This window comes from Manacus vitellinus, unplaced genomic scaffold (genome assembly GCF_001715985.3).
Source record: "Manacus vitellinus isolate BGI_N305 unplaced genomic scaffold, ASM171598v3 scaffold_6_pilon, whole genome shotgun sequence".
In the NCBI taxonomy this organism is placed as follows: Eukaryota; Metazoa; Chordata; class Aves; order Passeriformes; family Pipridae; genus Manacus; species Manacus vitellinus.
Genome location: NW_021940750.1, coordinates 11,378,030 through 11,392,562, shown reverse-complemented (window position 1 = coordinate 11,392,562; position 14,533 = coordinate 11,378,030). Strand labels below are relative to the sequence as shown.

At 34.7% G+C, this 14,533-nt stretch overlaps 1 protein-coding gene across 1 annotated transcript in view; it reads right to left on the bottom strand.

Annotated features, from left to right (window-relative positions):
• Positions 1 to 3,433: 3,433 nt before the first annotated feature.
• Positions 3,434 to 14,533, bottom strand: part of LOC103758800 (formin) — a 126,553-nt gene continuing 115,453 nt past the window's right edge. The window contains exons 15-17 of the mRNA XM_008925092.2: positions 14,273 to 14,422; positions 5,413 to 5,497; positions 3,434 to 4,338 (exon numbers count right to left, since the gene is read on the bottom strand). Of these exons, the coding sequence (XP_008923340.2) occupies positions 4,294 to 4,338; positions 5,413 to 5,497; positions 14,273 to 14,422 (280 nt within the window). The 3' untranslated portion in view covers positions 3,434 to 4,293. The remainder of the gene's footprint in view (positions 4,339 to 5,412; positions 5,498 to 14,272; positions 14,423 to 14,533) is intronic.

Genomic DNA, 14,533 nt, shown 5'->3' with positions numbered 1-14,533 from the left:
TGAAATATAAATATTTATAATTCGACAATGTTTTCCTGCCTTATATTGTTCTTTGGTAACTTCTTCCAGTGGTTAACTAGCCTCACTACTAATAGTCTGTAATTTATTGGTAATTCTAGTTTATCTGACTTAATTTTTATACTGTTTTGTTACATTTTTCCTTGCTGGCTCAAGGAACCATGTTGCTCCTGGTATTTTTCTCTCTTTGAAGCAACTTATTGACTGTAATCAAGTTACTGCTTAACTTTCTTTTTTATTTTCTTTACAGTTATATGCAAATACACAGGTTTATCTTCAAAAGAAGAATGACAAAGAGAACTCTCCAGATTGCAAATTCTGAAATTCACTAACTGGCATTAAGAAATTCCAAAGGCGTAAAAGGAAAAAAAAAAAGAAAAAAAAAAGAAAGAGCAAGGTGCATAAAAATACTGAATGAGACAGAGAGAAGGCCAAGAATTAGAAAAAACTAAGTGGACATGATTTTCTGAAACTATAAGCCTAGATGGGTGCCTAAACACAGATTGAAGAGATGAATATTTCTAACTTGTTGGGTGTTTCTGAAATTCCACACCCAGACAAGATTAAGGCATACATTTTTAACATACTGACCTGAAGCAATGAAGAAACAGTATTATTAAAAAAGTAACTACACAGTCTTCCGCTACCCCATGTTCAGCCAGGAAAGATGTTTAAATCTAAGAAAGTAAATGGTATCAATTTACTGGAAAATACGGGCAATAAGAAACCTCTATACCATATGGAAAACAAAATATTTAATTCATGTTTCATGTAGAAAAAAAATTAGACTGGTCAGATACTCTGGCTGTTTATATCTGGTTGGAGAAGACACACTCAACAATTCAGAAAGTTTGAAATCTTATGAAAACATTATCCTTCCTAGAACTGCTTAAGATGTTCAATTATTTTTCTCTCTGCTTACTGCATATTCCATCCATTCTACTTTAATTTTCTACATATACAGAGACTGAGGATCATACAGTTTCTGTTTTGATGCAAAAAATTCTAAGTTAAATACAAAAGTGTAACATTCAATCTATACATTTACAACCCTGTGATAAAATATATGATAAAACATTTGCATGGGTTAGTCATGGCAAAACTCCTGGGTAGTTTTCATAGGTTAATAAAAACATAATGAAAATATAATCTATATCGTCAGATCTCAAAAACACTAAAAGGTCTTCCATTTTAAAATCTGCAAGTGATAATGTTGTAAGTAAGGTAAAGAGCACTTCAAAAATTATTCATATCTACTTATCTATACTAAATTCTTGCTAATAATTCAATTTATAAATCAGTAATGCATATAATTTTTCTGGGTCATAAGCACCTACTGAGTAACATGGCCCTTGCTTTACAGACTTTGAGAAGCTTGGCAATAACAGAAGAGATGAAATCAAAACAAAACACAAACCCCCCTTCTGAAGCCACCTCTACTTCATCGTCACAGAAGCAACTTCTACAAATTGTTGAGGTATTTTAAATTACATAGACCCGAAAGTTTTAACTGTCTATCTATTGCTGCTTGAATTAATTGAGTCCACTCTTTACTTTTACTTCCTTGACAGTAATGTAGACATACCACAGACTTCTGTTCCATTCCATATTTATATATTCTTTCTTTTCTCCTTTTATTCTCCCCAAACTAGAAAGCTCAGGGTTAAGTGAGGCATCAAAACTAACTGTAAGCTTAAATCATAACTTTTTGGTGACACTTGGTGATCCCAAGATGAATGCTGGCTGATGCCTATTTTTTATGTCTGTAGTGTCTAAACATTTCATAAATAAAACACCTTACACAGATATATCTCTTAATATCTCCTCTCCAATGCAACATTTTAGTTAAAGCCAGCAGGTGTACCATTGTGACTATAATTACTGTCTGAAGACACTTCTGGTTATCACTAGGGTTGTAAATGTGATATTTAGATGACGAATTCCATCCAACGGTCTTAAAGTCTTGATTAAAAAAATGAATCAAATAATCTGGGTAAATTCTTCTTTTCATTTAAAAATAGTTTAATTAGTAGTCATGGGTCATGGGTGAAGTTCATGGGTGAAGCCTGAGAGGAAAATCAGTACAAATGAAAGTTAGGAAGAAACGAGGTCCCTGTGCTATGTAAGTTTTTGATCTTCGGAAAAAATAGCCTTAATTCTCAAAATTTTGGCAAATTGATAATCTGAAAAAAGAATTATAAATATGATCAAGGAATGCATTACATTAATAATTTTAATTTTAATCCCTTTTTATATACATTTTTAAACATTTCAAAATTAAGAGTGAATCTGAACTGAAAAATGAAAATTCACATTTATAAATTTTGCAACAGGATATTTCAATAATTTAAAACCTTTTTTCCACAATACACTTCTAATGAGAATTTGCAAGACAAATCGTTGTTCATAAACAGTGCTATTCTTGCTGAATAATATTTCAAGTAAAACATTTCATTGAAAAATTCTCGATCAAGTCAAATGACAATATACACTATCTTCATTACAGATAGAAAACTATACCAAAATCAACACTCATTTGCTTAAACACTCAGCAGAATTGCCTTGCTTGCTATTGTTCTTTGGCTTTTATAAGCGTTATTGCTCCTCTTGCTTATCACTAACAGTATTGGAAACAAATGTACTTTGCCTATTTAGTGGAAGATAGAAAACTTAAAACTTTGGAATTTTTTTCTCTGCAATGGGACTAGTCAACCTACAAATCAGATTATTTTTGCTGGCCTATTGTTGACTGCTTTCATAAGAATTATGCTCACACATCTTGAGTATATCTGTAGCAGCTAGAAACTCAAAAACATACAAGAGAATCTTAAGTCCTTTATTTTTATTTATGCAGGAATGAGAGAGAGACTATTTAAGAAACCTGCAGTGAAATCCTCAAGTTAATTTATGGATGGGGTCTCTACAACTGCTGTTTCCCTTAATATTTCCTTAATATCACCTCTAGGGATGACTTTGCCTTAGGTTTCATCACAGTTTCTCTACTAAATTTGGTGTATGATAACTGATCCCTGTTTCATGTATATTCCTTCCAGTTTCTAAGCAAAGGACTAACACCTTTCCCCTGTTACCTTTTTGCACCTTTTTGCTTCACCTAATTTCTCTTTGTAACCAACTTCATACACCATTATCATAAAGAAGGTTTCTCTCTTGTGGACAGCAAGCAGAGTCACTTTTCTATTTTACCTTAAATTAACTTCTGCTTCAAGATTTCTCCTCCTAAGAATCAAAATCCTTAAAAAATCTTCAAGGAAGTGGATATTCAGTTATATATATATATATATATAAATATATAAATATATATATATACGCACACACATAATGTATGCTGGACACATTCTTCATACAAACATAGGTGGAGAAGAGCAGGCTGCATTATATATTCTAGAGTGAGATTTAATGGCAAATGCGTAACTTCATAGAGACATATTACTGTACTTTATCTCAATGAATAACGACTAATAAGATCATCACTTTGTGGAATTGATATTTTAAATATATACTGAAATAAAAATATACAATTTATCCTTTTTTCTTTTGAAGCTTAAAATTTAGGAAATGTTAGGTTAAAGCCATAAAAATAACGAATCAGTTATGCCATCAATCATAAAACTAAAGAATTTGAAACTATTCCTTTCCATGTGCAAAATATTATTTCCATTTCAATGTATGGCATAAGCTGAAGCTTTTTTAAAAATATAGTAAAATACAGCATAAATCTATAGTTACATTTAATCAGTTTTAGAAAGATGCATCCAATACTTAGACATTGTAAAATTATTTAGAATCAGTCAATTTTACCTCAGTTACTGCTGAAGTAACAAAAGCTATGATGCAATCGTCTTTTGTGAATGGAGTGGCATATTTGCTCTCATCTACACAAAACCCTGTAAATATAACCTACATGTTGTTAGTCATTACTTAACTCAGCATCCAAAGTGCTCATTTTAGTTGTTCTGTATTAATGCATTATGCACAGAGTATTTTAAATAACGATTAACAACAAGATGCATTTTAAGCAATGTAAGGAAGAGTTACAGAAAATAGTTTCGACTTCCCATATAAAAACCTTCTTAGAATTCCCTCCATTAAACATACAAACCCCTCTGAAGGAACTCAAAAGTCTTTAGTGGATTGTCTGGGAACAGATTAGCAAAGCAGAATTCAGTATTTAACATAAGGTGCTCTCTGGGCCATGGGTGTAATAAAGCATCATGCGAGATATGAAATAACTCCATCATTTTCATCTTTCTTCTTTCAGTTGGCAGTCACATTGGCTTCCTTCTGACGCAGTCTTTCTTTCTGTAAAAGAAAAAGAAAGAGTTTTATTATCATTCTTGTCTATAATTTTCCACCTCTTCTCAAGTTGCCACGAGCACTTGGTCTTGAAGATGGAGAAGTACTAAACAAGTCACAGTAGATTAAAGTTTTCTTTAATTTAAAAATGCCTAGAGCACTCAAAGAAGGCCCAGAACCAGTTCTTACTCACTGTGGAAAAGCTGAGTTTGCTTTAGCTACACACTTGTCAAATACTGTGTACAGTAAAAATACACATCTCCGTGAAGAACAGTGCAGCCAGAGAAAATCAGATACATTTCAAATTCATGTGACTCTTAATACCTCCTCTTGTCTGGAATGGTTTCTGCTGACATAAAGGCTCTAATTTAGCATCAGCTAGGTTATCTTGCTTAATGACTTCTTCCCAGGTGAGTGTAGTCATTCTTATCTCTGACGCCTGATACTGCAACTGATATGCTCTGCTGGGAATGGAAGTAATATACTCACTCCTTCATGTGCATTTCCTTCCCTTAGTCTCTTTCTTACTAGAGTTTGAGAAATGCCAGTCTAACCTATCTGTCTTTCACAAAGACAAAAAAGGTTTTCTTTACAGTGCAAATTATTAGTCCTCTTTTTGTGTTGTATTGAAAACACTGGTATACAGCAAGGAACAAAATATGGGTTTGATCTCTTCTACAGTTATTTGACAGAGCAAATAAGATTTTTAAGGTTTTGAAAAAAACAGCCACTGGACAAATGTATGCAGTGAGTTTCAATGCACTATGAAGCATGGAAAAAAATACAAGAGACTTCAGTGGAAGGGAAGAAGAAACCACAAAAGCAGCTCTTCTCATATTTTGTTATCTAAAACAGCAGGGCCATGCTTTCACACAACTCAACTAAGTTTTAAATATAACTGTTGGACTACCATAGGGCATAAGCTTTAACGTTTCTCCTTGGGAAGAAAATCACTCTGCTACGTTCAAACTAAGCATACCACATCACCCTTCAATAACACAGAAACCAACCATCATTCTGAATGACAAGGATAGTGTCACAAAACCCGTTTGCAATGTCATACTGGAAACCAGATCATACCAGGCTAGCTGTAGGATTGATCTTCTTCGTTTCAACTTTCTTCTCTGCAGTTAACTTGCTCACTGACTGCTGAGCCACTTTAATTCTGAAACACAAAAAAGACATCATTAGATTCAAAGAAATTAAAGGTATTCTGGCTCTGCTTTGCATCTACTTTATCTGTAAGAACCCTCACCACTAACTTTTCTTTTTGGCACGTTAGCCCAACAAACTACTATTTCTATTCAAAGGCACTTAATAAAGTACCAAAAGTAGATCACAGTACATTTGCAAAGGGACAGCCTGTCTGTATTGCTCACTGAAAATGTAACCTGGCAAATGATTTTTCTGTTCTTGCAATAGCTGGGTTTTATGGAATACCTTTCCCACTAAAAAGCTGCAGTATCAAGGGCAAAATATCCTCCTCTGAAAAAAACAAAAACTATCCAGTTCAATCCGTTGCACGTATAGAATATGCTATTTTAGTAGGCCATTTGCCAGGCTACACATTATATTTCCCGTGAAAATGTTGAAATGAAAGCATCTGCCATTTTTTCTGTGTTTTCTGTGTTGCTTTACATGGAAGTGACTGACTAATCTCATTGATGGGGTAACTGGAGAAGCAAATCAGAAGGTATTCTTGTCTTGGGGTAGTTAAAGCTGTCTTATGTTCAGCTACAGACCAGTCTACTGACAGTACTACAGAGATAAGGGGAAAGAAGAACACAGATCTGATTCCTCTGTTTCTTTCTTTTTGCTCTTATGGTCTTGCCTACAGATCCCTTGTTTCTATGGGGATTTAACAAGAAGAACCCAATGAGAAATTTAAGCAGGAGAGAAAGGAGAAACACAGAATTAAAAAAAAGGGACTGGACTCTCCTCTTACAGACTGGAAAGCACATGGGAAATTATGTGCTAAACAGTGATAAAAAGGAAAGAAAATCCTTGGCATTCCTAATACAGGATCTGTCCAGTGCCCAGTGCCTTTGTAATACTGATGCTACATACACCTACCTTATAATTCATATGCAAAATGCAGAGGGAAAAAAGTACGGAATGAATTTTTACTAGCAAGGAGAACTAGCAAAATAGGAAACTAGTAATGCACACCAAGTCAGTCTTTTACTAGAAGCAACAAATTTCCTGGCACTCTTGAAACTGAAAAATTCTACTTCGTCCTACTATTTAACTTTTCTCACTGGCAGAAATAATTGTTATGGCCAGTCAAAAAGTATTTAAAATACCATGTCCAGTTCAAACCACTTTCGACACACTCAGTTTTTGAGGAATTTTGGAAGAAAAGCAAAAAGGAAAGTGGATTATAGTTGCAATTACTGATGTGTATTTCCTCGCTGTAACAGTAGCAGCAAACTAGATTCTTTTTAAAATACAGAACACAGTGATAAGTTTAATTACTGTGTTTATCAATTTGGAAATATTATCAGTGCTGGAAATTACAATTTCTTCTTTATGTATTTAGAACCATCTGCTTGGTAGTTATTGGTGGTCTCACTTTCCAGTGCTTAAGAACAAGAGCAAACAGTTAGCACTACTTTAAAGTAAAATAATTTTCAACACTATTTAGCTACAGCATTGATTCAAGCTGTAACTACACCCTCAAATACACAAATATAAAATTATTATTCTGCACATTTTTTAAATACAGATGGCCTATTTTTAAAACTTAATTCGTGTTCCCTGTTCCTACAAGTAAACACACCATTCCATCTTTTCACAACTTTGTTAATCAGCACAGTTTACTTCTTAATGATGAATGAAAGCACCCACTGGACAGCATGCTATTTCTCACAGCTACAAAGTTTATGCAAAGATAATAATATATTTCAAGACAGTCTTCAGATTCAGCAGAATCACACCAAGTGATCAGCTTCTAAACTCTTCCCTATTCTGAGCACATTTTCTATCTTATCCCACTCTCTTTGGTGCTAGAAGTGTTTTCAAATAGAGTTTAAATGTCTGGAGTCCATATTTTCACCTGAAGGGAGAATTACAGGGATTATAAACTTTCGAACTTAAAAAGAAAATTATGCCTCTTACTGATTTAGGCCTAGCTCTGTGCATTTTATACCATATTTGCACCATTTCTGGGAAACCTGGATTTTAAAAAAGAGAATTAATATTCTGGAATACAAAATAAAATTAAACCAACTCACTAACATGATTTGAATCATGTAATATTTGGCTCACAACAATGAGAAACATTATGTGTATTACACTTTGGTCTCCTAGGGAAAAAAGCCACCACTTTGCTAACAAATGACTGATAAGATTAGCAGGCACTATCAGAAACGTAACTGCATAATTTAAAAGGAAGATAGTTATTTGGATTTTTAAAAAATCAGGTGGCTCAATTTTAAGAAAGTTGTTAGCAGTATTTACTTCAGTAAAGCTGATGTAAAGGTGCCTATGCTGTAAAGGTGCCTTATAAATAAAAATAACTTTTTGTCAAACATGGATAGAATACTAGAACTGGCTAATGTGTTTGGAAGCACTATACTTGAAATGCAAAAATGAAATGGTATGAAAACTATCAAATTCAAAATCATAAAAGTGCCTAACTTTAATTTTTTAAAAATTTATTGTCATTAAAAAGCCCCCTAGATACGAACGGATATATCATCCATTAAAAGCTGTGACAGCCTTCCAACAAAACTTACACACACACTGTTCTTTACCCACATCCTTAGCAAAGGATAGACATGAATCTGTTGGAGCACATCCTGAGGAGGGCCACAAAAATGATCAGAGGGCTGAAACACCTCTTCTATGAGGAAAGGCTGAGAGAGCTGGGGTTGTTCAGCCCAGAGAAGAGAAGGCTCCAGGGAGAACTTACTGTGGTCTTCCAATATTTAAAGGTTTACAAGAAAGATGGGGAGGAACTTTTAGCAGGGCCTGTTACAAAAGGGTCATGTTTTTAAAATAAAAGAAGGTCAATTTAGATGAGGTATGAGGAAGAAGTTTTTTACAATGAGGGTGCTGAAAGAGAATCAAGCCCTGAGATGGAGCTTCGCCATTTAAAGCACAATTTAAATAAGAATCCCACCAACCATTCTACACCTCTTTCTTCTGATTTTTTGTTGTGTGAGCAGTTCACACTAACTGGACATTTTAAGAGGCATGGCCATGAGGGAGAGTTTAGAGATGTGCAAAGAAATGGATTCAATGAAGAGATTTCATTTTCTTCCTATACCAGTATAAAAGAGTGTGGATGGATACAATAGTCTAGCTATGTTTTAGAGAGTGCACTGAAGAGAAATTGGGACTTAATCTAATAGATGTGAAATCAAGGAGGAAGAAAGGGAATAGAAAAGTCAACGGAAGTATATCTAAAGCAGAAAAGCAAGAAAGGATAAAAGTGTGCAGTTAAACATGATAGAAAAATAGTGACAAGGACACTTTCAGACAGAGAGTTCTGGAAAGGACAAAGAGACCAGAAAGTATGGCAGAATAGCTGAATCACAACACAAGAGACAACAGTGACTGCACATTGGAACAGACTGCCCAGAGAGGTTGTGGAGTCTCCCTCACAGACGATAATCAAGAACCATCTGGACACAATTCTGTGCAATGTGCTCTAGGATGACCCTGTTGAGCAGGGAGGTTGCACCAGATGATCGACTGTGGGTCCTTCCAACCTGACCGATGTGCTAACTTAGCAAGCAGCAACATGAGGCCACAACATTGTGGAATGCAGGTCGGTTAAGCCTTTAAATCTGATGAGCTGCAACACTGACGTGTTCAAAAGAAAAGTTATTCTCCTTCAACAGTGATCAAAAGAGATTAATATACCTTAATGAATAAAGATAATGTGGTGTCAAACTGAGCAGTACTGCCCATTAGCACACGATACAGGAAAAAATTGAATTACATAATCAAAACAATGTATTTTTAAATAGGACACGTGACTCCAATACTGCATATGTATCCTTACTAAAAGCAACGGGAATATAACTGGCTTTTTCCTGCCTTTATGTGGCAGATGTTGTCTTACCCTGTATGCAAGTCAGGCCTCTTAAATTAGAAGTTATTAGTGAAAAATAAAGACATTATTTTTATTCAAAATTATTTTTATTTTGTAACTAGGGACACAGAAACTAAATCTAAACATAAGCCTGTATTTTTTAAAAGTTTCCTTCATAAGCTTATGAAAATACTTTTTCTCCTTACAGGAAAAGATATCAAGCCAGGGATTAACCAGATAAACTGATTATCATTTTCACGCCTGCTTCCCAATCAATTCAGACAGAAGGAGGAGTGAACTGGCATGCTCCATGCTCTGAAGCCCTCAGTTAGAAAAACTAGAATCTCTTCTAAATGAGCCAATTGCTACTCATGTAATGTTCTGGTTCTGCTATTGTATGATGCCAGAGACCAAATTATCTGGATTGTCTCTCGGCTTCTTGATACTCTGGAATAATCCATTCTTTTTGCTTCTACAGCTCCTTCCATGCAGCTGGTGGGTTATGTGGATAGCTGTGGGTTATGAAATAGCCACATGACAATTCTGTGCCACCTGAGTGTTCCGTGACTAGAAGTTCAAACTTCTCCCATGAGACTGTTTTGGCATAAGGAATTGTTGTGCAAACAAAGCTATGGGTCGAGATGAACAAGCAGAGGTAGCTACAGTGAGCATCAACTGTTCAATCTAGAGCCAAGCTGTATACCCAGCCCAGATCCTTAACACAGCTGAACAGTGACTCCCCTTGAAAGACTAAGAAATATCCCCATAGCTCAAATTCCTTTCATGCATTACACGCCTTTCTGCTCTAAGTCCTATAGTGATTTCTGTATGCAGCCCATAAACATTAAGTAACAGCACTGTTTCCTGAAAACAGTTAGCCCATGCAATATAACAGATTAGATTTCAGTCTTAAAATTTTAGAAGACAGATGCCTGGCAGATGATTTTAGAGAGCTCTTGGTTAGCTTCAAAATTAGGAACTTTATACCAGACTATGAAGTTTGAACACTGTCCAATTCTAATACTGTGTTGTACAATACAATTGCTTTCAGGCTTAAAACTTCTGGAAAGAACTTGGTCATTACTGATCAAATCTTTAAACTGCAGTTTTAATAAATGTTCACTAACTAAACCAGTACAAATACAGTAAAATATATGTTGTCAGTGGATTTTGTTGTCAAATCTCAAATTGCTAATATGTTTGATATGCTTCCATTTTTTCTGGATCTACTGACAGCATTTATCTGTACAAAGCAAGTGAGAAATTTTATCTCTGTAGTCACAAGAAACAAAAATCCGTTTTTATGTTTTTAGGAAAGCTAGTGCCTAATTAAAAACGATATAAGGCTACACCAGTTCAGATCAAAAATATGCTTCAGACCATCTGAGATGGCCACTGGCACACCTAGGACTATATAAAGACAGCCTACCCTACAGTGATAATGCCCAGAACAGTTTTGCAGCTGGAAACTCTCTTCTTGTGTAAGACCTTCATAGATTTTTCTAATATGATTTTGTATTGTCACCATTTGGAAGCAATGCAAGCTTTTGCCACCTGTGACATTTTGTGGTAAAGTGTTCAACAGATTAAGTATGTCTACTGCAAAGAGACATCACTGCATTTGGCTTGTACCAGACACTTCCTAATTTGAATTGATTCTGTTGTATTAGATGCGGTATGTAATGACTATTTTCCATTAATCCTTTGTGCTTGTACAGATCCCTATCATATCCTGTTCAGTAGAGTCCTTTCCAAGACAAAGAATTCCCCTTTATTTAAATGGTTCTGTATGCAGAAGCTATTCTCTACCTAATTTTTTTATTCTTACATCTCCTAGCTCTACCACATCCTTCTGGAGAGGAAGGGAAAAGAACTACATATGGGTAACTGTAGATTCATGTAATGATTCGGTGATGTTTTCTGTTTTGTTGTATAGTGCTTTCCTAATAACACCTAAAAAGAAACACTGTTCTTCTTTCCAAGAGCAAGAACCTTGACACAGCACTTTGCCAGATCTGTTGTATGCTCTATGGGAAATAGCCATTTCTGTTTTGCAGCACAGGCCTGTAAGTTGTAATTATCTCCTCAATTTGCTCCATAGCTATACCTTAACCTCAGAAACATGCAAAAATCTTCCCATTTATTTTTTTTTAATTAAACTCACATCAAATGCTTCTGTATGGCACGAACCATTAGCCTTCAGCCTGGTAATGCTCTAGGGCTCATTGATCAAATTTTCTCACAAACATTTTGCCTTTTCCTGATGCTGCAACTATGTGTACAAGAAACTCCCAGCAGAAATCGATAATGTCACCAATGATCCTAATGATCATATTTCAAATATTTTCTTAAAAGTCATTTGTGTTGTGATGTCAACTTGCCTTATTAGACCATTAGTTTAATATCAAATGAAATAAATCTGTTAAATTCATCTTTTAGCTTTTATCATACAGGTAGATTGTATGATAGCTGGATGATGCCCTTTCTGGATCCTCAGGAAAGAGTGTTTTACAATAGCACAAACTGCTCAACATAGTTGGAAACCTAGATTCTCACTCACTCTTTTTCTTAGGTAACATATACATGACATACAATAGATGAAAGAGAAATTCACTTTTAAAATCAAACTATAAAATAAATTTGGTCTTCTAAAATAGAAGATGAAGTATGTAATTCTATTTGTTAAATAACGATTACATCTGGTTTTGTTTTCTGAATTCTGACCTATAAAATTTGTATGTATGTTCAATCTGAAAGAGATTACTCAGTCCAGTACAGTAACTACCAATACTGACTTACATTGTCAATTCTTTCTCTATAAAATTTCCTTCAAAACAAAATAATTGGTTCATGATAAACAGTACTTTTTTAAAATTAAATTGCAATCTTTAAAAATGCACAACGAATAGTGCATCCAATTAATTAGCCAGTTAAGGAAGACAGCTGTCCATTCCTGTCATTCTAAGGTTTTTAGTTACCAGTGTGCATAATGACTCTTAGCTTGCTTTCAAATTTTTTTGGACATCAGCTCATCAACTGTTATTTTCATATTTTTTAAAACAGAACCCTTAAATGGTTCATGACTTCACAAGGCATTTTCAGGTGATGAAAATAAATTTTCCATCATGCTAATCTACTGATATCATCTAATTTACTGATGTTCTTCTTTTCAGTAGCACACAACAAAACAATTTAGGATGATGAAAACAGTTCTGCCATTCTAATTTACTTATTACACAAAGTTCCTCATTTTAGCAGCTCATTGTCTTGATGAATCACGCAAAGTTTGAATGTAAAGGGCAATGAATTGTCCTTTTGAGATTAATGAAACTTTGAAGTAAACTCTGAAAAAGTCTATGTGATCCAGAAAGTGTCAGCACTTTGAAGTATTACAGTAAATGCTGATCTGCATTCAACTGATACTGCTTTACACTGAATAGGAATAAAGGCATCCATCAGAGAAACTGATGAAATATTTGATCTGTATTTTTATTTGTAAATTGTATTTATGTAACTATTAAAGCATGAGACATTCTCAGCTCACCTGAGCAGGAAAGCACAAAATATAGCAGGCTACTTACAAAGATTTCTTTGAAGGGATCATTGTATGCCATCGGCAAGATGCTAATTACATAAAAAGGAAAGGATGTATGGTCTGGATTTCTTTTTCCTTGGGGAGTTAATTTCTATTCCTCTTAACTGCTTTTGGAATAAAAATAAGTCATGATTCAGCAGAAAACATATGCCTGAGATGATCTTTATCATGACTATAGCAATGTGCTAGGGACTGTTTATTTTACACAGTTTTTAACATGTAAACCAAACTTGCATATTGATCTAGACACAAGGAAATAAAAGATTTTTTGTAAATGTTGATAGTTTTCAGGTTCCAAAATCAATCTAATAATAAACAACAGAAAAAGCTACAACTTTCATGTGTTTAAAACTGCAATATCTTTAAAACAATGTTCATAAGATTGATATTCAGGAATTTATAATTTCTACATCTTGCCCTTCAAAAAATATACTTTACACGGACCTAAAACCCCCACTGATTTGGAGCAAAATGGAAAATGCAAGTGTAAATCAACTTTTGCTGATACTTTTAGAGACATTTTTATCTAAATCTCTGTTAATTTGCAACAAGCACTTGAATTTAAATTTCATGCTGAAAGTGATTGCTCCATTTTTTTTCCAAAGTATGACTACATTACCACTCTAGGACTTTTTAAATGATATGGTGAGCATGTTGAGTTTGTAGTAGAGTTGCTTTTTTGTGTAAAAGATTTTAAGCTTCTTAAGAAAATCAAGAAAATAATTGAAGGTTTTAGGTTTTTGCATTCTTTAACTAATAAAATCAGGAGACTGTTGTGAGATCTAATGGCAAGTAGTTTGATGTCCTCAGCAGGACACCGAAAGTCAGAAGTAGTGCTGTAAATTCAGTGTGGGGCTTCGACACTGTGCTAAGTGTGGCCTGAATCTCTGGGGCTTCCCTTTGATGCAAGTGCAGTATATTAACTGGAAAAGCATTCGCTTTTATTTGTCTGTACTGTCTGCGACAGCAATATCGCCTCATTTAGGCTAGTTCAACATGAAAATGCACAGAGAAGCAATCTGTTATAAATTAGCACAGCTCCCCTTTCATTTTACTAGCTAGTAATTGGAAGGGGTTACAAAAGTGTAATTTATCAGATTATATGTGTTTATCTTTTTGTGGGGACAGCATGCCTTTGGTGAATTTTCCTATGCACCCTGAGGGAATAATCTTTCCTTGATGTCCATTAGATCAGAAAGAAAACAATGACGCCTGTGAAATATAGGAGGATAATTTGTTGGGTTTGAGAAGCAGCAGTTTCCCAGACATCTAAAATGGTATTAATGACTTTATTAGAACCTTACCGTTCCTTGGAAATGCTTTTGCTCTCTCGTTTCCAAATGGTCTTGAAGTCACTGCAGAATTCGTACCACACCGTGAAAACGTAGTTTGGTGTGATCTCCTTCTCGCCAGGCTTTGGCTTTATCCCAAAGTATTGCACTGTTTCTTCAAAGCTACAAGGGAGGGGGAAGAAAAAAAACTATCAACACGTAAGTCCACTGGGGAAACAGTAGTCAAAGCTGGTAATTACTGTAACTTCCCATAACCTTGGAAATTTTAGCAGC